General features: G+C 36.7%; 1 protein-coding gene across 1 annotated transcript; it reads left to right on the top strand.

The window, feature by feature from the left end:
• Nucleotides 1–420: 420 nt before the first annotated feature.
• Nucleotides 421–18,857, top strand: SOX30 (SRY-box transcription factor 30). Its single transcript, XM_070933839.1, has 5 exons — nucleotides 421–1,408; nucleotides 8,414–8,653; nucleotides 9,932–10,168; nucleotides 14,428–14,920; nucleotides 18,468–18,857. The coding sequence occupies exons 1-5, from the start codon at nucleotides 421–423 to the stop codon at nucleotides 18,847–18,849; spliced, it is 2,340 nt and encodes a 779-aa protein (XP_070789940.1). The 3' UTR covers nucleotides 18,850–18,857.
• The last annotated feature ends 1,350 nt before the right edge of the window (nucleotides 18,858–20,207 follow it).

A 20,207-nucleotide genomic window follows, 5' to 3' on the forward strand; every position in this document is an offset into this window, starting at 1 on the left:
GGCAAACGCGGGGGGAAGGGAGGGGGGGGCGAGGCCCAAACTCGTCCCTCCGCAAAAAAGCGGCGACACCGACGTAGGGTCCGTGCGCCTGTTCCTCCCCTCGGTATCCAAGGGCGACCTCATTGTTACGTGGCGCCCAGGGTAGCCATGGCAACCTCCAGGCAACAGTCCAAGGAGGGAAAAGTGAGGAGGCACGTGGAGCCCCACAAATTGCCATTTCTTGGCCGACGTGCGGCAGGCGCGAGGCCCTCGCGAGCCAGAGGGCGGGGTCGAGAGCGGGCGCGTGGACCTTGGAGTTGGGGGGGGAGGGGGAGCGGAGAACGTTTGCAAGCCAACCGCAGCAAACAAACGGGCGGTAACAGAGGACCGGGCTGAGCTCACAATCCCGTAACAATCCTACTATCAAGGGCGGGCTGCGGCATGGAGAAAGGGGCGCAGGAGGAAGCCCCAAGAGAGCAGCACCGGCTCCTGCATTCCACGGCTTGGCAGAGCACTGCCTGCATGGACCATCTTCTCCTGCACCCTCTGCCAGGACAGGGGGGCAGGGACCCGCACCTTCTGCTGTTCCCTCCCAAACAGGCTCCCCAGCACCATCTCCTGCACCCCCTCTCTCCCAAACAAAGTGTTTTGCACAAGGAACAGAAACTTCCACAGCCTGGGGAAGGGGGGACCTTTAAAGAGCAACAACATGTTTTGGAAGAGCAGATTTGTCTTGGCAGGCAGCAGCTTTCCCAGCCTGTCCTTGGGACGGAAACTGGAGCCTGTGAAAAGCAGGAAGAGGAGGAAGAAAACGGGCACCAGAAAGGGTTACAGGTGAAAGCGGAGGAGCGTGAGCCAGAGAACCCATTGCTCTTTATGGGAAGTAGCAACAAGAAAAAAAGACGAGAGCCTAAAACGCTTACAAACCGTCTCAGCGGCAAAGATGAAAGTAGTTGTAGCAGTGTGAAAAGTGTAGGGGAAGTCAAACTGGGGAAAGTTGAAGAGACGGAGGAGATCAAGAAGGAGGCAAAGTTGAAAGAAAACTCTGATGCCAAAGTCTTGGGATCTGCAAAAGAAGGGACCATCAAAACCGAACTTGTAGAGCCTCCCGAGGAGGATTGCAAAGGGAGGGAAGAAGTGGCATCCAAGCCTCCACCATCTTCCAGTGGTCCCGCTCACATTAGCCAGGATGTTAGTTTGTCTCAACCTATCGGAACACAGCATTCTCAAGAACTGAAGATTCCTGTTACACTCCATCCGGTCCCTCCAGGGGCTAGGATCCAGTTTCAGGGACCACCGCCATCTGAGCTTATAAGAGTGACTAAAGTGCCAGTGACACAAGTGCCCCTTAAAATGCAGTCCTTGCTGGAGCCTTCAGTCAAAATTGAAACTAAAGATGTTCCTCTCACAGTGCTACCCTCAGATGCAGGTATTAGAAATTAGTCAGAATTTATCATATTAACCATAAACTGGTATGTGTAAACACTGGATTGAACAATAAGAGTGTGCTATTATTTCAAGGTATACGACAGTGCACCCCATCCCTCAAACTTTGAGTCAGCAATTCATGTACAATAGTGCATATTCCAGTTAATGAAACCTATAAATACACAGGGATTATACTTCTCAAATTGTTTTATAGTTTGGTGTAGTGGTTAAGGTGCTGGCCTAGAAACCAGGGAACTGAGTTCTAGTCCCACTTTAGGTATAAAAGCTAACTGAGTGGACTTGGGCCAATCATTCTTTTTGAACCCAATCCCCCTCACAGAGTTGTGAGGAAAATAGAACAAGGAAAGAGTATTACTTATGTTTGCTGCCTTGGATTATTAATCAAAATTAAGGTGGAATAAAACATCTGTTCAACAGAGGCAAAGAATACTAAAACAGATTAAAATGTAATACGTCTGTGTGACGCTTCAATTTTGATTCCAAAAGATGCAGCTGCTTTAAAAAGCTGAAGACTAGTGCTGTATTTGTGCTCACACATCTTTGAAATTGAATAAAAAATGCTGCACAGGCCTAAAATCTTAACATTTATTTTAGGATTTAATTTCACAGAGTAAAACCTATATTACCAATTCATAAAACCCTATTTACAATAAAAGAGTTAGGCTTTTAAGCATCAAATTTGTATAGCCACCCATATCTCAAATGTGACTCTGGGCAGTGTACAATAAAATCAGAATGATAAAAACGTATCTGAAATAACAAAAACAATAAACCAGGGGTCTCCAACCCTCGGGCCGTGGCCCACTACCAGGCCACAGCCTGTTTGAAAGGATAACCCTATTTAGAATAAATTATAGTAGTCTATGAGTGGGAGAGGTGACCAGATAATTGTGATCAAGGAAGTGGTACAAGCAGGAATAAAAAAATCCAGCTATTTGCTATTTGTTTAGAAAGAGCTAGAATAAGTGAATAGTCCTCCATTTTATTCTCACAATCCCATAAAACAAATTAGGTTGAACAAGGAGCAGGTAATGGTTTATTCAGTGAATGTCATAGCTAAATATAAATGAGAAGTTCATTCTGTTAGAAGTCTCATTTTCTAACATCTGTATAAATCTGCTAGTTTGGTATCAAAAGGCAGAAGTTTTATTATTCCACTAAGGTATCTCTGTAATTTTGTTTAAAAATACATTTGTCTATGTCAACTGAATTTGGCTAGATTGCTAATAAAATGCCTTTTCAATGATACATAGATGGAATCCTCATTTAATATGATTGTGGAAATAGTGATATAAGTTAAAACCAATCTTGTGAATTATATTTCATGGTCAATGAGAAAGAAGAAAACTATTTCCTGACTTCAGCTTTATGTTTTCTTTTGGAGGGATATGCAGTGTTTATGATAGATTAACATGAGCCAGAAATATTCTGTCTTCCACCACTAAAGCCATTTATTTATACTGTGTGTGTGTGTGTGTTTCACAACAGCTATATGTTGATTATATGACTGTCCAAAAGAGGGTTTTTTTAAAAAAAATCTGTCCATTCCATTAGTGTATTACAGTATAAAATGATCAAGAGAAAGCAGTATAGAGCTACGTGAAGATGAATAGACTCTGTTGTATTGAGTTAGGGAACAAAGAGGAAAAATATCTCCTGTTTGTAATATTGTGAGACAATATTCTCCTAATAGAAATCCTGAATGCAGGCATTTATTTTCATTCTTACTCATATGTGAAAAGTTAAACACTGAAAGTTCCACATGGCCCATCACGAAAAAGGAACCCCTTTACCCGAAACTCTAAAGAAAAACTGGCTGCCATTGAAAGTGGTCCAGTATTAGGATTTTATATGAATCTTCCTGGATCTTTTTTAGACTCAGACATCACAAATGTAATCATCTTATTATCAAGTAAATAAACCTATTCTTGAAAATATTTTTAAATTTCATAAAATTACTCTTATTTGGGGAAGACATATTTATAAAAAGCATTTTTTATCTCCGTGGCAGAGTATATGTGTTTTTATATGCTAAAGATCCATTTCTGGCATTTTTTTGTGGGAAAGTCTGCTACCTGAATTTCTGAAGTACTATCTGCTACTCAGTTTAGCTATATAATATAATATTACACAAAAAAATGGGTCATTATAAAGCAACTTTATGTTTTATTATTAAAATGAAAGAAATGAGACTGAAAGTTTATTAATGTTTCTTTCAATGTATTTTAATATGGAAGATGTTCTATAAATGAACACTTTTACATGAACTTCATTGTACTGATTTTGTTTTGCTGTAAACTGAAAATTAGATACTTGTTCCAGTATAAGGCTACAAAAAAGTAATTTCAAGTACGCTCAGAATAAGTGGGTTAGTGGAAGTATCTTGAAGGGGACAACATTATGTATTCTGTATGAATGTAAAAATTATTCTCTTCATTTAATATTTAAGTATTGCCAAAGATATTGATGTTATGGCCAAATCATTGAAAAGTCACGGATATATTGCAAGAATGAAAAAATAAATCCACTGGATGGATTAGATGCAGATCTGGCTTCCAGACAGAAGGTTTCTTATGTTTGTGTAAGTTTGTGATCATAATTAAAATATGATCTAAAAGTCTAAAACAGTTTAGAAACAACATCATGTAGTTTATCTCAACATTCTTACCACAAAATTAGAAAAGATGCAGAACAAAAATTCTGAACTATAGCGTAAAAGGGTTGGACTTTTCAATTAAGAAAAAATTGAAATTGTTTAAATTGATACAGTACAATTTCATACTATGGATAAACGGATAGAGATGCTAAATGGGATTTGTTACATGTGTATCTGTTCTATCTGTTTTCCCAGAAGCTATGGGGTTTTTTTCCTCACACAAAACTCTGATGTAATTTTAGCTAAGAGATCCTACTGTCTTATTGAGGAATTGCAAATTTGAATTCAGGTGTCTCTTAGTGCTTCTCTTATCTTGCAAGAAGCTTTCCAAGTGATTGGCAGTTGCATTTAAGAAGATAAAAGGCACTGCTTCACCTACCCTAGTACTTATTGAAAATTTGGAATTTGTTTTCATGAGATACAATGTTGCTGGCTTGTTTAGAAGGGAACTGGTAGATTCCTAGATTGTAAATTTAGTGACATGTGATACTTAAATTGGATTTCAAGGAGTTGGTCTCTAAATAGAGAGAGAGAAAACAGGGCCCTGGGCAATTGAGAAGAAACGTCTGTCAAGATGCTCAGTTAACAAGCCTCCGACCAGAATGCTATTCATCTGGTGATAACCTGGTTATTTGGAAATGTATCCTACTGATTTCAATGGAACTTGCTCCCAGAAAGAAGCCTGATCCATATAACATAATATGATTTGTTTTGGTGTTGATTTAGCTTATTATTTTCATTATACGGCTGATATCTGGCCAGTTAGCATAGCTTAAAACACCAGTGCAATAACTAGCTCATTAGCAAAAAAAAAGTAAAAAAGCAAAAATGGCAACCAAGAGCAGACCATGCTACAATAGATTAACAAGACCTTACAGATCTAATTATTCTGATCTCCATACCTGGGAAAACAGCCAGGTTTTAAAAGCTTTCCAAAAAGCCAGCAAGGTTGGGGCAATCTGAATCTTAAGTGAGCAAGCTGTCTGAAGGGTAGGTGATATGACAGAAAAAGGCAGTTTCCTGGACCCTATTCAATGACATCCTTTAATTGGTAGCATTTGGGTTGTGGTATGATTTTTGGGCTGTTTAAGAATATAGTGTGTTTTCTGAGCCCAACCAATTGGCTTGTTCAACAAATCATGGTATATAGCAATAGCACTTAGACTTATATACCACTTCATGGTGCTTTTACAGACCTCTCTAAGCGGTTTACTGAGTCAGCATGTTGCCCCCAACAATCTGGGTCCCCATTTTACCCACCTCAGAAGGATAGAAGGCTGAGTCAACCTTGAGGCGGTGAGATTCGATCTACTGAACTGCAGCTAGCAGTCAGCTGAAGTAGCCTGCAGTACTGCACTCTAACCACTGTGCCACCTCGGCTCTATATAGCATAATGTTAAGCCAGTCAGGGCCATGTAGTATATGTTTTTATATCCTGATTCAATATACATTTATAGCCATGGCTGCTTTAGTCTCAGGTAAACTCAATTTAGAAACAAAACACTAAAGAGTCTTAGAGACTTATTGACCTAGGAATATTTTTACTTCTGAATAAATGTTTTTATCTTTTCATTCAAATATGGAATATTTTAAGATAAAACAAGAATCTAGCAGAAGTAAATTTGTGGTCTGTTGCATATGCTTCTTTATTTGTAGACTAAGTATTACAAAGTATTTTGAAGCTCAATTCTGTTAATATCTACTCAAAAGTTTAAGTCTTATTGACATGGATCTTAGACTTTGCAAATGATAACCATTTGCAGAAGAATGTGGTAGACCCAGTTCCCTTGAAAGATCTGAGCACATCCTCCAGAATAGTCATATAACAATCGGAGGGGGAGAGAGGGGAAAAGGCAGGAGAAGGAGTTGCTAAACATTATTTCTCATCCTGACAGAAATTTCCTGACAGTGAGAACAATTAACCAGCTTGCCTCCAGAAGTTGTGGGTGCTCCATCACTGGAGATTTTTAAGAAGAGATTAGACAGCCATTTGTCTGAAATAGTATAGGGTCTTCTGCTTGAGCAGAGGGTTGGATTAGAAGACCTCCAAAATCCCTTCTAACTCTGTTATTCTGCTATCCTCTTTGTTGGGATGAGTCTCTTTGTTGGCCTGGATTAGAGCAAAAGCACGACTGAATAGGTGAAACTTTTACCTTTTTAAACAATGACTATCATTTACAAATCAGTACAACTAGAATATGATATAATCTAAAACCCAAGTATCTTAAGGTAATTTTCATTTGTTAAATGGGAATTATTTTCATGCCAGTTTCTGCAGCAGGTCAGCCATAACATTTAATTGGGAATAAGTGTCCTGGATGACCCACCAAAGTGTACCATCAAATGGCAATGCTATGAAAAGGTTATAATGAGACTAAAGAACTCCCACTGTAGTCTGTGCTGGAGCTATGCATGTAATTCTTGTGGAAATCAGTTTAGCCTTTTTGATGTAAAATGTAATCTCCATGAATATTTACATTTTATCAGATTTATATTTCTCTTCAATCATAAATTCTTGGTGGCTCAGTAATTAAAAAATAGTAAACAGTAAACATAAAAATACTAAGAATATATACTGGTAATTATGTTACAAACCCAAAATAATATTTAAAGCTGTCCAAAAAACCCATTTTCAGTTTTTTCTGGAAGGCACTTAATGTTGGGGACAAGTGAACCTCCAATGGGAGACCATTTCAGTGAGCCAATCCCAACATGGAAAAATAATTATTTATTATTTATTAATCACATTTCTATGCCGCCCAACTCCCTAGGGACTCTGGGCGGCTCTAATGCTTCTGGACTATAATTCCCTTCCCCTCTTGAAAATGGGGACAAACAGCTCTTTCTCCTGGCTCAAAGTTGTTGAGATGACTCTAGTGGGGAGATGGAGTCTTGCAAATATTCCAGCAGCAAGTCCTAAAGGGCCTTATAGGTTGAAACTCACACTTTAAATTGAATCTGGGAAGTAGAAAGCCACTGCTGGACACACAAAATAGGTGTGACGTGCCTATTTGTAAGTACCGGTACCTGGGCCACTGCATTTTGTATCAACTGAAACTTCCAGGTGTTCCTTAAATACAGCCATATTAGTATCATATTTCTTTCAGTATATTTTATAGCTTTCACGATTTTCCTGCCCATACAATTCCACAATTTAAACATGACTATTGGACCCATCAATAACCATGCTTAAATTGTGGAATTGTATGGACAGGAAAACTGAAAGCTATAAAATATACTGAAAGAAATTAAATGAGAAGTTCATCTCTAATCTGATCTCTGCTCTTTTTAATCCAGGGTCGCTTGTTCAGATGGGCAGCTATGCAAATTGACTGCATAAATTAAAAAAATAAATCTGTAGTTCCCCATTGAATGAAATGTATGGTACACTCTTAAATATAGTGGACACCGTGAGACTTAATTCTGACAAATCATGGATAAATGGATAAACTTCTGTTGTTCATGATGTAATTAGTAAATTCTAAGAGCAATTTACAGAGGAAAACATGGGATATTGTAGACTTGGAACCTCATACAAGACATGCTTTTGTTCGTTTATTATTTTTATCACTCAGCATATAGTTATTTATCCCCAGTGTCTAGTTAGATTCAAAAAATGTAACCACCTAGTGAATTTCCAATCCCTATGTCATCTTGCAAATTGTTCCTGACAACTTCATTCAGTTTCAAATATAGTTTGCCCTATGACAAAGTGGAAGTCAAAGTTGCCTCAAACTGGTAGAGAACCTGCTCATTCTTTATGTAGTTACTAACATTTACCATGCTTCATATAGTGAGAGAAAGAACTAGTTACAAAATCCAATGGACTTTTTGTTATACAATTTTTTTCCTCTTTCCTATTTCCAACAACTCCTTAGAGGAGGTTCCCAGTCTAAAGCACATAATTCTCCAAAATATCAATGCAGATCCTGAAGATGAATAAAGGCTCCAGGAGGAATCACACTCCTACCTCTTCCATATACAGTAGAAAAGTAAATTACATACTGTCCTATATCAGTTTATAATTTCACTTTACAATAAGATCATATGATACTTGCCAAAAATAGCCCTGTACTAATTACCAAAATTCATAATCTACAGTCATATGTAATAATCATAATAATTAGAATTTAGAATTGGGGTGTGTTTGAGCCTAATGTTTGCATTTGTTGCCAGAATTAAGCAGTATTTTCAGCAATTGAGGGAGAGAAAAATCATTTTATTATTAATTGTTAGGATCATACTTCAGTGCCCACAGAATACCTCAGAATTAGCAGTATATTCCACCCATCCCTATATTACCTAAACATTAATATTACTTTATCGTAGGGATACCAGACACTCCGTTCAGCAAAGATAGAGATGGCCATGTCAAGCGTCCTATGAATGCATTTATGGTATGGGCAAGAATTCATCGGCCAGCCTTAGCCAAAGCTAATCCTGCTGCTAATAATGCCGAGATCAGTGTCCAGCTTGGATTGGAATGGAACAAGCTCACTGAAGAACAAAAGAAACCTTATTATGATGAAGCTCAGAAGATAAAAGAAAAACACAGAGAAGAATTTCCTGGTACTAGAGAGGCAATTATTTATACATTTTTCATAACTGATTGCCATTAGGTAATCCACAGGTTCATGCATGGAAAAATGGTGTTTAAATATAATCATTCAGGAAACAGAATCCTGCAAGATTAAAAAAAAACCTAGTATGTTTAAATAATGAGGAAAATTCCTTAGTTTTTTTCTGACTCGTATATCTTCTCCCAAAGACATACAAGTAGCCAAATGAATGGTGACATTATGCCACCACACATGTAGATCAATCATCTGTATATTAGTATGAGCACTAAGGTTTTCCCATTTTATCAAGTGGGACATATTTAGGATCTGGAAATAAATAATTATTAAACTTGCAGACACTCTGTGGCTCTGGCAGTCCGCAACAATAAAAGAAAGAAAGCCTCAACTTTTCTCTCATCTGTTTGTGAATGTGCATTTCCACTGATTTATGTAAACCTTGTTCATTAATTGAAATTACATCTGGGAAAAAATAGTTTATTCAACAAAAGGCATATGTTAATATTAATTAACCCAATTATATTAATGCTGATAATTTCTGCTGATGTTCCTGTTTTAAATGTATAAACTTATTGCATGTCTTTGTATTATTCCCAGTGAAATACAATTCAGATAATATAATTTCCAGGGCTCTGATTTTATATAAATATTTTAAAAAATAATCTGATGCTAAATTCTGTAATACTAAAGTAAATATAATGAATAATAGAATAAGAAAGGCATTAACTCTATTTAGTATTAGCAGAAATAATATTTTATTTAACAAGTTGGTATTCTGTCATGATTGTAAAGTTATGTCACAATCGGGTGATAATATGGATGGCATGAATACCAATTTGGTGTAGTGATTAAAGATACTGAGCATGAGTAATAATCTTGCACAAAGCAACCGGATGACTGGGGCAGTCATTTCTTTTCAGCCCTAAGAAGAAGGCAAAGGCAAACCACTTCTGAAAAATGTTGCCAAGAAAATTATCCATGTAATCGCCAGGACTCCAAATTGACTCTCATGTTTGTATATAACTCAAACCAAAATCCATGGTAACGAGAGGTATTACAAATAGAAAGAAACAGTATCTCTCTTTCCCTCTGAGAGATTGTAAGATTCCTATTCATATTGTACATATACGTGTGTTCTTTTGCAAATATGATTTTTTGACTTAGCAGCAGAGAAGTTTATGTTACTCTTAATAATGCATATCTTCACTAGGTAAGAATTTTCAAAAGCAACTCTATCTTTCAGCTGGCGTACTCTTTAACATTTCTGCAGGTTGGGTTTACCAGCCAAGGCCTGGCAAAAGGAAGAGGTTTCCATTGACTGTCTCCACTGTATTCTCGGGTACAACTCAGAACATCATAGCTACGAGTCCAATGACAGCCTCTACTGTGTTTACTGGGACTTCTCAGAGTATTATTACTACAAATCCAACTACCATTTATCCTTTCCGATCACCTACCTACTCTGTGGTTATACCCAACGTACAGAACAGCATTGGACATCCAGTCTGTAAGTTCATTTTCGTTGTTTATATGAATTCTTTAAACTGGTTTGAAAGAGGAATCAAAGAGGCTAGCTGTGTTAAAATTGAATAGGCCACTCTCAACAGTGGGGAAGGGATAGGACACATCTGTTTACTATGCAGCTCTTTCAACAGTCCCAAGTCAGTTCCACACTCATTGGCACTCTGATTCAGGTGACTCTGAGGACCTAGATTAACCACCAGATGGTTTAATGACCCTCATAGTGGATGATTGCAAACAGTATAAATCCTTTTCATTCCCCACCGCTTAATTAGAACTGAAGAAGGTTCTTGGGTGAGATGTCTTGAAGAAAAATCAAATAAGTCCAGTTGCCTTTTTGAAAGCACCTTTGGAATAAGAATTTAAATTCCTATAAGCACATTCATAGCACAGTTTTGTAGAAATCTTTAAACTAACAACTAAATATTGCACTTATTGTCTTCATCAAGTTAAACAAGTTGATAAAATATAACCATACTTTTATAAGCATTTTTTTCAAATTTATAAATTTGATTCTTATAAAGTAAAATTGCTTTTAAGTGAATCCACATGGTGAGACTTACATAGTATCAAATTTCTTTGCCACCAGCCTGGAATTAAACAATCTAATGAACAAATTTCCCAGAACTCCCAAGATAAGAATTCCACAAAGTACGTTCTTTTCAAATGAAACATATAAGTAATTTCTGACAACAATACTCTGGTCTGTTTTCTCACACTTCTATAATACATGGAACCAGAAATGTGCTTCTTTTGTAATGGCTGGTCTCATGTTATGACAGCCGGCTCAAGTGAAACTGATTCTTTCAAATAAGAATCTCAGAATCTTTCTTAATTAGACATACTAAAATTAAGGGAATTTGTTGTTAGTTGCGAAGTCATGTCTGACATCGCGACCAGGGGTGGGTTCTACTTACCTTTACTACCGGTTCGCAACGGTATCGCCCCAATGCATTATGATGGAGTGTTTCTTCATTTTTTGTAACAGTTCTGTCGTACACAGTTGTGGACACAGTTCTTTCCATAAAAGGGAAGTTTGCAGGTAGCTGTCTCCTTAAATCTGTGTCAGTCTCTGAACCAACCTTTACATTGGGACAATAGGTATCTGTTCATTGTTTTTATCAGAGTGAAAATTAATTTGCAGAATTGGACATATCTTCTACACAGTTTTCTTGAAATGGAAGTGGTCGGCCATTGCTTTCTCTCAGAATAAAATTTTCAGCTCTCTAATCCAACATACCTCCCAGACTAACCCTTTATAACTTTGTAGATCACATGACTGGGTGTTGCCACTTCTTGAGGCGGATTTTCTGTTTGTTGTTGTTAGTTGCGAAGTCGTGTCCGACCCATCGCGACCCCATATTACCAGTGGCATCTGCCATGTTTGTACAGGTATATGTCAAAACTTGCAAAATGATGAATCTATTGTAACAAGCAGTGTCCATTTTCTTTTGACATGAATCAGTGCACTCATGCATAATGCATGTCCACTAGCTTACAGATTTTGATACTCATAGATGCTTTAGAAGACTGGTAAAATGTACTATAGGATGGTCTCTTCATTCCATTGCCAGTTATCATGGGATGCTTCCATATCATCACTGTTTTCATTCAATAAATCCTTAGAAGCAATGTGAAGGCCATCTGTAATCATTTTCACTTCTGCCGGTTTAGAAATACTGTAATGAGATGGGGGGTGGGTAGTTTTGACCACAAACTGCTGCAAGTTCTGCAGTAACGAAAAATATTATTTCTTGTTCTACCCAAGTAGAAAGAAAAAAACAACAGTTTGTTAAAGAGAAAGGGGAAACTGGAAAAAAATCTGTCAATTTTACTCCTAGGTAGGGCCTATAGTAATATAATATTGTAGTTCCATTTTAAGCCAGAATGCTATTGGAGTATATTTTGTATTTTCTATGGATAATATCCTTCATATTCCATCCATGCCTTTTGTGTCTTTTAATACAGAGTTCCCCAACCTTTCCGGGTTGGCAGCCCAGAGCGGGGGAGGGGGGGTGAGTGAGGAGGGAAACGGGGGATGGTTTTGTGGGAGTGGCATATGTGTGCGTGTGCACACATTGCTCATGTGAGTGGGGCTGTGTGTGTGTCCACACACACAGCAGCCAGCCACTCACACAGCCCAGTTGTGAATAGGCCGCGGCCCACAAGTCGGGAACCCCTGTTTTAATAGGATATAATTTTGATATGGGCAGTAACTGATACACGCATTGAATCTAATCATAAAATAGGTCATTTTCACTTTAGAATTTAGATATTTTTTTTTATAATTGATTAACTTCAAAGAAACAAAAAAAACTTCTTTTAAATGGTGGGTTATTTTTTATTTTTTTATTTGAAATTACAAAATATCACTTAAATCAAGAAAAGACCAACTAAGATTCACATTCAGTCAGCCTTGTTTTCTTTTTTGTTCCCAAATCCCACCTGCAATTGTACTATTAAAATTCAGCAATAAAGTGACATTTCCTCTTCCTTTAAAGGAAACTGGCTCAAAACTAATTGTGTACTTCTAGTTAAACATACTTATTCTTGTGTAAAAATAAAACTCCTCAAAACACAAACATACTCCAAAAGTTCAGCTTTTCTGTGCTAAAACAATTGCCCACCCCCTCTAGAATACAGTCTAAAATGAGGCCTATTTAAAATATAAAATATATGATGAATATAAGATTTACTGCAGATGTTATAAAAATGTGAGATGAGCTGTTAAGATCACCTAAGATTTCCTATCCTTCTTGAAAAAGTTAATTTTCTCCAGAAAGAAAAGAGCTAGAAAATTGACATCCTGAAGAACTTCACTACTATTGTGATGATCCACAATAAAGCTATATTTGGAAGCAGCATTCATCATGCTAGAGTTGACAGACAAAAATAAGAACAAATGTGGGAACATAATCTCCTATAAACAATTATTATTTCACACATATATAAATAATGTATAATATTTAATATATTATATATACTTGGTGTATATATAATACCAAATGAAACTGGATACTTGGTGTCTTAACTTTTGGATACGTATTTGATTTCTAATTCCATATACAGTATTAGAAAACAATGGAATGCAGGCCTAAATATAGGCTTTTATTAACAAGTTTGAAAGATATCCTAAATATCTTTGGATATTAAGATGATAGATACAGTGTTTGTTTGTTTGTTTGTTTGTTTGTTTGTTTGTTTGTTTGTTTGTTAAATAGAGCCAGATTGGTGAGAGGTTAAAATGCTGGTCTAGAAACCAGGAGACTGTGAGTTCTAGTTCCCACTTTAGGCAGAAAAGCTGGCTGGTGACCTTGGGCTATCCCTTAGTCTAACTCACCACACGGGAAAATAGGAGTGGGAAGGAGTATTAGGAACATTTGCTGCCTTGAGTTACTTATACACAGTAATAAATGTGAGATAAAAATCAAATGAAGAAATTGTTCATGACTCTGAACAGCATACAAAGTTTAAAATATAAAAACAATACTACAAAATAACCAAAAACAACAAAAATAATTTAAAAAAGTTAAAACAATACCAATCTTTAAAAACAAAACAAAAACCCATAATTGCAGGACAGTGTGCTCAATTTTCCTAGCAATACAGTCTCCATATCCATGTTTCAGATTCCCAGGCCAGATGGCAAAGCCATGTTTTCGGGCCCTTTTAGATAGCCAGTACTGTTGGGGCCAATCTGACATCAAAAGGAATAATATTCCATAGGGTAGGTGCTTAGCAGATAAGCCTTTCTTCCTCTGTCCTATTAGATGCCATTTCTTCATGGATAGGACTCTTCACATGCCTTCCTGCTGGATCTGTTGGTTAGGTGTGCTTAGACAGAGATTTCCTTCAAATCACCCACCCCCATGCCTTTTTTATATTTTATATTTAATGCTGTTTAATATATATCAATAAACTTTTATTGTTGATAATAGTAATGAGTTTCCAACAAGAGAAGGCATTTTGAGTTTTCAGATTTACAAATTTAAGGAATTATATTTTAATATTTATTTATTTTTTTGTCAAAGTATAATTGCATAGTACAATTTTTACAAAAGCATAGGTTATAATATAGTCCTGCACATATTACTTACAGAACATATGTAATGATTTTCACACATAGCATAATTATTACTTGTTGGCAAATGTTTTGTAGTAAAATTAAATGAAGTAAACTTTAAATAAGAAAATACTATTAATATGAGTTTCTCAGTTAAAACTGATCATTTTCCTTCTCCAAAGGTGAAGCCGCTTCTACTATCCAGCTGCCAGCTCCTTCTGCTCAGCATCCAGGCCCTATTACACTGTTCCAGCCAAGTGTAGGAAACACAACACCATTAGCTGCCTCAACTGCAAACCTGCCAATTCGGCCAGTCCTTCAGCCTCAACGATTTGCTGCACCTTCCCCAACAGAAGCTCATCGTGTATCTTCAGGAACAAATTGCTCTATAAAGAGACCCAACCAGATTTCTATTGAAAGCTCAAGCAGGACCCCAAATAATACAAGCACTACTCACCCTAGATACAGTGTCTCAAATAGCCAACCCCCCAAGGAATACTCAGGTGTTTCTTCATGTTCTAGAAATGGACCCATTCCTCAAGCACCACCTATCCCTCATCCACATGTTTATCAGCCTCCTCCCATTGGTCATCCAGCAACTCTCTTTGGAGCTCCTCCTCGATTTTCATTTCACCATCCTTATTTTTTACCAGGACCTCATTATTTCCCATCAAGGTAATGCAACCACATACTTGCATTCTGGAATAGGTAATTAGACACACTATGCCAAGGTTTGCAGTTACTGTTAGGAAAAGTGCAATAACATTAGACAATTTTCCTTCTGTTTTCCCTCTGTTTCCTTTCATATGAAACTTCCATGCATTCCATTCTGCTGAAATTATTTTCATCAAATTTTTCAGTCACCATAGAGGCTTTTAAAGATTTTTCTCCCATGTACAATCTTTTAAGCCCATCTAGTACATTGTTGTCTCTTTTTAAGACATGAAACAAGACCTTCCAAGTAGAAAAAACAAGTCAGAATCATCATACTCATCTAATTATTAAAACAAATCTTTCCAAGAGGCAATCTGAATGTTTGGGGCTCTACCCAACAGTTTTGGATTAGAGACCTCAAACCCCAATGGCTCAGTTTCTGATTTGCACTCTTGATTTTTCCTAAGTTAGGTATAAACCCATTACAATCGGGACATGTATATATTTTTGACCTGAATCCACCGTCTTCCTTGAAAAGAAGACTGGATGATGGTGGTGGTGGTGGAATCCTGATATATATATATATCAATCAATCAAGGTGACAAACATACCTAATACTCCTGTCTCCCATTTTTCTCACAACAACTGTCTTCTAAGGTGGGTTGGGCTGAGAAAGAGTGAGTGGCCCACAGTCACCCAGCTGGCTTTCATGCCTAAGTGAGGCTAGAACTCACAATCTTCTGGGTTCTAGACTAGCACTTCACCATGACACTAAGCTGGCTGAGTTTTTAGTTCTCTTATATAATCACTTCTGTGCTGAACTCACCCATCTGGCTAAGTATATGGTAAATGTACAAGCACAGATTGTTCAATAAGCTATAGTACTAGTAACTATAGTACAAGACAGTAAACCATAAAGCATGTTGTACGTGTAATGTCTGAATTTATACAACACACTAAAACAGAATAAAATATACCTTAGATTTATGTGAACCTCCTCTTAAGTCAATTTTTCCTTGATAGACTACTACTACTTTTTTAACCTTCCACAAGGGTCCACTGAACAGTGTGATATGGAAAGTACCCATTAAGAAAATGAGAAACGAGCAGAATACTCTAATTTTAGCTAGCTAGCTAGCTATGCTCTTATTCTGGAAAAGGATATCCTTATCAATGTTAATGATAATTTCACTTCAGGGCTGCTGTAGTGCATATTGTGTATAGCAATCACAATCTGGAAGTTACTAAAAATTGGGGCAGGATAGGTCAGAAGAAATGTTAAGTAAAATTTATTCCAAGACAAGCTTGACTCCTGGTAACTTTATTAACTTACCCATCTGGGATTTTTTTTTATTCCCCAGTCTAACTCACCTCTGGTATCCCATCTAATCAGTATGCCCCTGCCAAGGCTATACAAGACTGTTCGGATTCTGTTAATTTGTTGAGAAAAAAACTTGCATTTATATTAAATGCAAAGGAGGACTTTTAAAAACAAAAGTCTGTTTAGCTTGTATGGCTTGGTATAAGAGTGCTTTTGTTTATTGGATCAATCACCTGTCTTGTTAGTATTTAGGGTTTTGCAGTATAAGACATGAGCCTCAAGACAAAAATAACCGCCAGTGAAGGTAAACATAGCAATAGTGGTTAGTCTTACGGTACAGGAAGTTTTAAAGAAGAGATTGGATAACCATTTGTCTGAAGTGGTGTAGGGTTTCCTGACTAAGCAGGGGTTGGACTAGAAGACCTCCAAGGTCCCTTCCAACTCTGTTTTTCTGGTATATGCTGCTCCACAGTGCTTTACAGCACTTTGGGCAGTTTACATCATATTGCCCCCAACAATCTGGATCCTTATTTTACCAGCCTTGGAAGGATAGAAGGCTGAGACAATATTGAGCCCCATCAGGATCAATCTCTCGGCTGTGGGCAGAATTAGCCTGCAATAATGCGTTTTATACACTATCGCACAATACACTGTGCCACCAGGGCTCATTATAAAAGACTAACGTTTTGAACTGACTTCAGAGATGAATTTAGGTGGTTACAATATAGAGTAGTTGGGGGGAAATGAAATGCAGAATACAAGACAGTGGTTGTCTTCTTGTTAATCATAAAGATCCAGAACCAGTTGAGTTCCCTTACTCAATGCCAGGAAGTTATTTGATCAATAGCAACTTTTCTGTAAATTGCTAAATGTAATCATCACAATACCTCACCTATTTAATTTGCTTCTGATATCTAATTACATGTATCTTGTACCCATTCAAACCTTGTATTTCTGTATATGTGTATATATCTGTGTTTATGATAGATGTTCAAAATGCTTCAAAAGTGCAGTTTCAGTTTTGAAACAATTTGCACACCATTCAGTCTATCTATCCATCCATCCATCCATCCATCCAAATTATCAGGAACTTGAATTGAAGGAGAATAGAGATACATATCCATGCATATATGCCTGTACTAGTTAACATTTCATGTAAACAATAAAGCAGACTATATGGCATTTGTCATCACCATAGAATTTTTTAATTGCCTTTTAATTTTTATTTAACCCTTTCTATTTAAATTCAGGATGCTGCTGGGGTGTTTATTGGTTTTGTTTATTTTATGTCACCTTAAACTATCTTATTATTTTGGGATGGATGCTATACTATATATTCATTAATTAAATCAGCTTTTATTAAAAGTTGGGGGTAAGTGACTGAATTGTCCTACCTCTGGATTGATTTCTATACTGTAGGACTACCTAGTCAATATTCTACTTTCTGCATCTATAGACCTTGCAGCAAGAACCTTAGATGCAGCTATAGACCTCCTCTAAAAGTTGTTATAGAACTGTGAATTTAAATGTGATTAGAAAATATGTAGAGAATATCTATAATACCTTTAATTTAACATATAAATTAAATATTAAATTACATTAACAGAACTGATGTTAATCCCTAGTGAAAAGGAACTTTTTATCCTGCTGCAAACTGTTCCTTCTATTGAAAAGTCAAATGCAGTTTTCAGCCTGAAAGAGAATGTACCTTTCTATTAGTTTAACTCAACTCAAGGTCAATAAAGACCTGCTATGCAGGTAGTCCTCAACCTATGACTACAGTTGAGTCCAAAATTTCCATTGCTAAGCAAGGCAATTATTAAATGAGTTTTGTCCCCATTTTATGACCATTTTTGCCACAGTTGTTAAGCAAATCACTGCTGTTCTTAAATGAATCATGTGACTGTTAAGCAAATCTGGCTTCCCCCAGTGACTTTGCTTGTTGGAAACCAGCTGGGAAGGTTACAAATGGTGATCACATGACCTCAGGACCATACAACTGTCCTGAATACATGCCAGTTGCCAAGCGCCTAAATTTTGATCACATGACCACGGGGATGCTGCAGTGTCATAAATGTGAAAACTGGTCATAAGTATCTCTTTTTTTCAGTGCCATTGTAACTTTGAACGGTCAGTAAACAAATGGTCGTAAGTGGAGAACTACCTGCATGTGTTAGTAGTAATATATCAGTCCTATGACAAAGCAATCAAAGTAACCTTTTTTTTTTGTTTTTTGTTTTGATGTAGCACATGTCCATATAGCCGGCCTCCTTTTGGCTATGGGAATTTCCCCAGCTCCATGCCTGAATGCCTTGGCTTTTATGAAGACCAGTATCAAAAACACGAGGCCATGTTTTCTGCCCTGAACAGAGACTACCCTTTCAGAGAATATTCCGATGAACATACACATAGTGAAGACTCCCACAGCTGTGAGAGCTTGGAAGGGACATCCTATTACAGCAGCCACAGTCAGACTGAAGAGGAGTATTTAAACCCTATGCCACAGTTGGACATTGGGGCCCTTGAAAATGTTTTTACAGCCACCCCTTCCACCCCTTCTAGTGTACAGCAAGTCAACGTGACTGATAGTGATGATGAGGACGAAGGAAAGGTGTTGAGAGATTTGTAATTTTTCAGATCAAATCTAGCATACTTTTTAAAACATGAAATAAAACATGTTCCTCATATAACACTATTTTAGTGAGTGTTATCTAGAAGGCATAGTAAATCTAGATGGTTCCAAAGTTTTTATGACACATGGGAGAGTTCCTGAACCAATGTATCATCACAGGTACTGTATCTTTTTATATTAATTTTGCATACTCTGCTGATCAAGGCAGCTCTTAAGATGGTGAAGACTTTTTCATTTAGTTACCTCGTGCCTTTTAGCTGAAAGTTATGGGTAATGTTTCCAGAAACCATGTGAATAGTGTACCTTATTGATTCTACTTTCAGCTAAACTTGATTTGTCAACATTTTCCATTTGAAAAAGTGCACTGAAGAAGTTTGATAATTAATGAAATCAGGGCATTGCCCTATATACCTTGCGTTATGCAATGCTAGAAGCAACATAATTGTGTACAACTTACCATATTTTTTAAAAATCTGCTGTTGAGCAAATACAGACCTTAATTTAAATAGAATCATATATTTATGATGGGAAACTTCATTTTCCTATTTCAGTCTCTGTTCCTTGGTGACATGGTGAGATTTTAATTTTTATCAAGATAAAAAATGTATTTATTTCTCTGTTGTGCCTATGGTGTGCACACAGTTTGTTATACATAAGTCAGAGTTGTCAGATTTTAAAAATCTGTCCTGTGGTGAAAATAGTTATTTTTAAAAAAGCAACTACAGTTGTTCCAGAATCTAATCTATATTTATGCTGAAATTGCTATGTAATTATCTGGTCTGCAGCCCCTCTTATGGTTTAACTTATTCCTCTGCAAGAACAATTCATTTTTTAACATCCATATAAATAGAAAAGTTATATAATTCTAAGAATAAGTAAGAATCAATTTAGCTTTCAGTTGTATACAAGCAGGTTATGATTCTACCAGAATATAAGTAACAACAATATTGCAAACAATAAATTTTAAAATGTAGTGCTTCAAAAGTAGTTGTAAAGAAGATGAAACATTACTAAGCTATTTGTTCATGTTACAAACCAATTTTATAGCTACACTTTTCTTTCTGTTTTGGGGAAAGGGGTTGATAGTATAGATGTTCCATTTTTGTTATGTTAAAATAAAATCACATGAACCGTATGTTGTTACCTCTCTATATTGTGACAAACAATGAATTATGACCTTTGCTTGTATGTATATGGTAAGGTCAAAAATGTGGTTATCAATTTTAATATTGCTTGGAGGGATTTGTTTTAAGGATAATCATACAAAGGGTGTGCTCTAACTATTGTAAGTTGATTGAAAATGTTAATCTTTTTCATGACATTTCATTTAAATTGTGAATTAGCTTAACATATGT

The sequence above is a fragment of the Pituophis catenifer genome, unplaced genomic scaffold (genome assembly GCF_029215685.1).
Source record: "Pituophis catenifer annectens isolate HBS135680 unplaced genomic scaffold, rPitCat1.0.hap2 SCAF_2, whole genome shotgun sequence".
Taxonomy (NCBI): domain Eukaryota; kingdom Metazoa; phylum Chordata; class Lepidosauria; order Squamata; family Colubridae; genus Pituophis; species Pituophis catenifer.

Bases quoted from the DNA above. Each gene is read 5' to 3' on its own strand.
- SOX30 (XM_070933839.1), top strand. From the start codon at position 421: ATGGAGAAAGGGGCGCAGGAGGAAGCCCCAAGAGAGCAGCACCGGCTC. The intron at 8,654-9,931 runs GTACTAGAGAGG...ACATTTCTGCAG, and splicing joins ACACAGAGAAGAATTTCCTG to GTTGGGTTTACCAGCCAAGG. The intron at 14,921-18,467 runs GTAATGCAACCA...GTTTTGATGTAG, and splicing joins CCTCATTATTTCCCATCAAG to CACATGTCCATATAGCCGGC.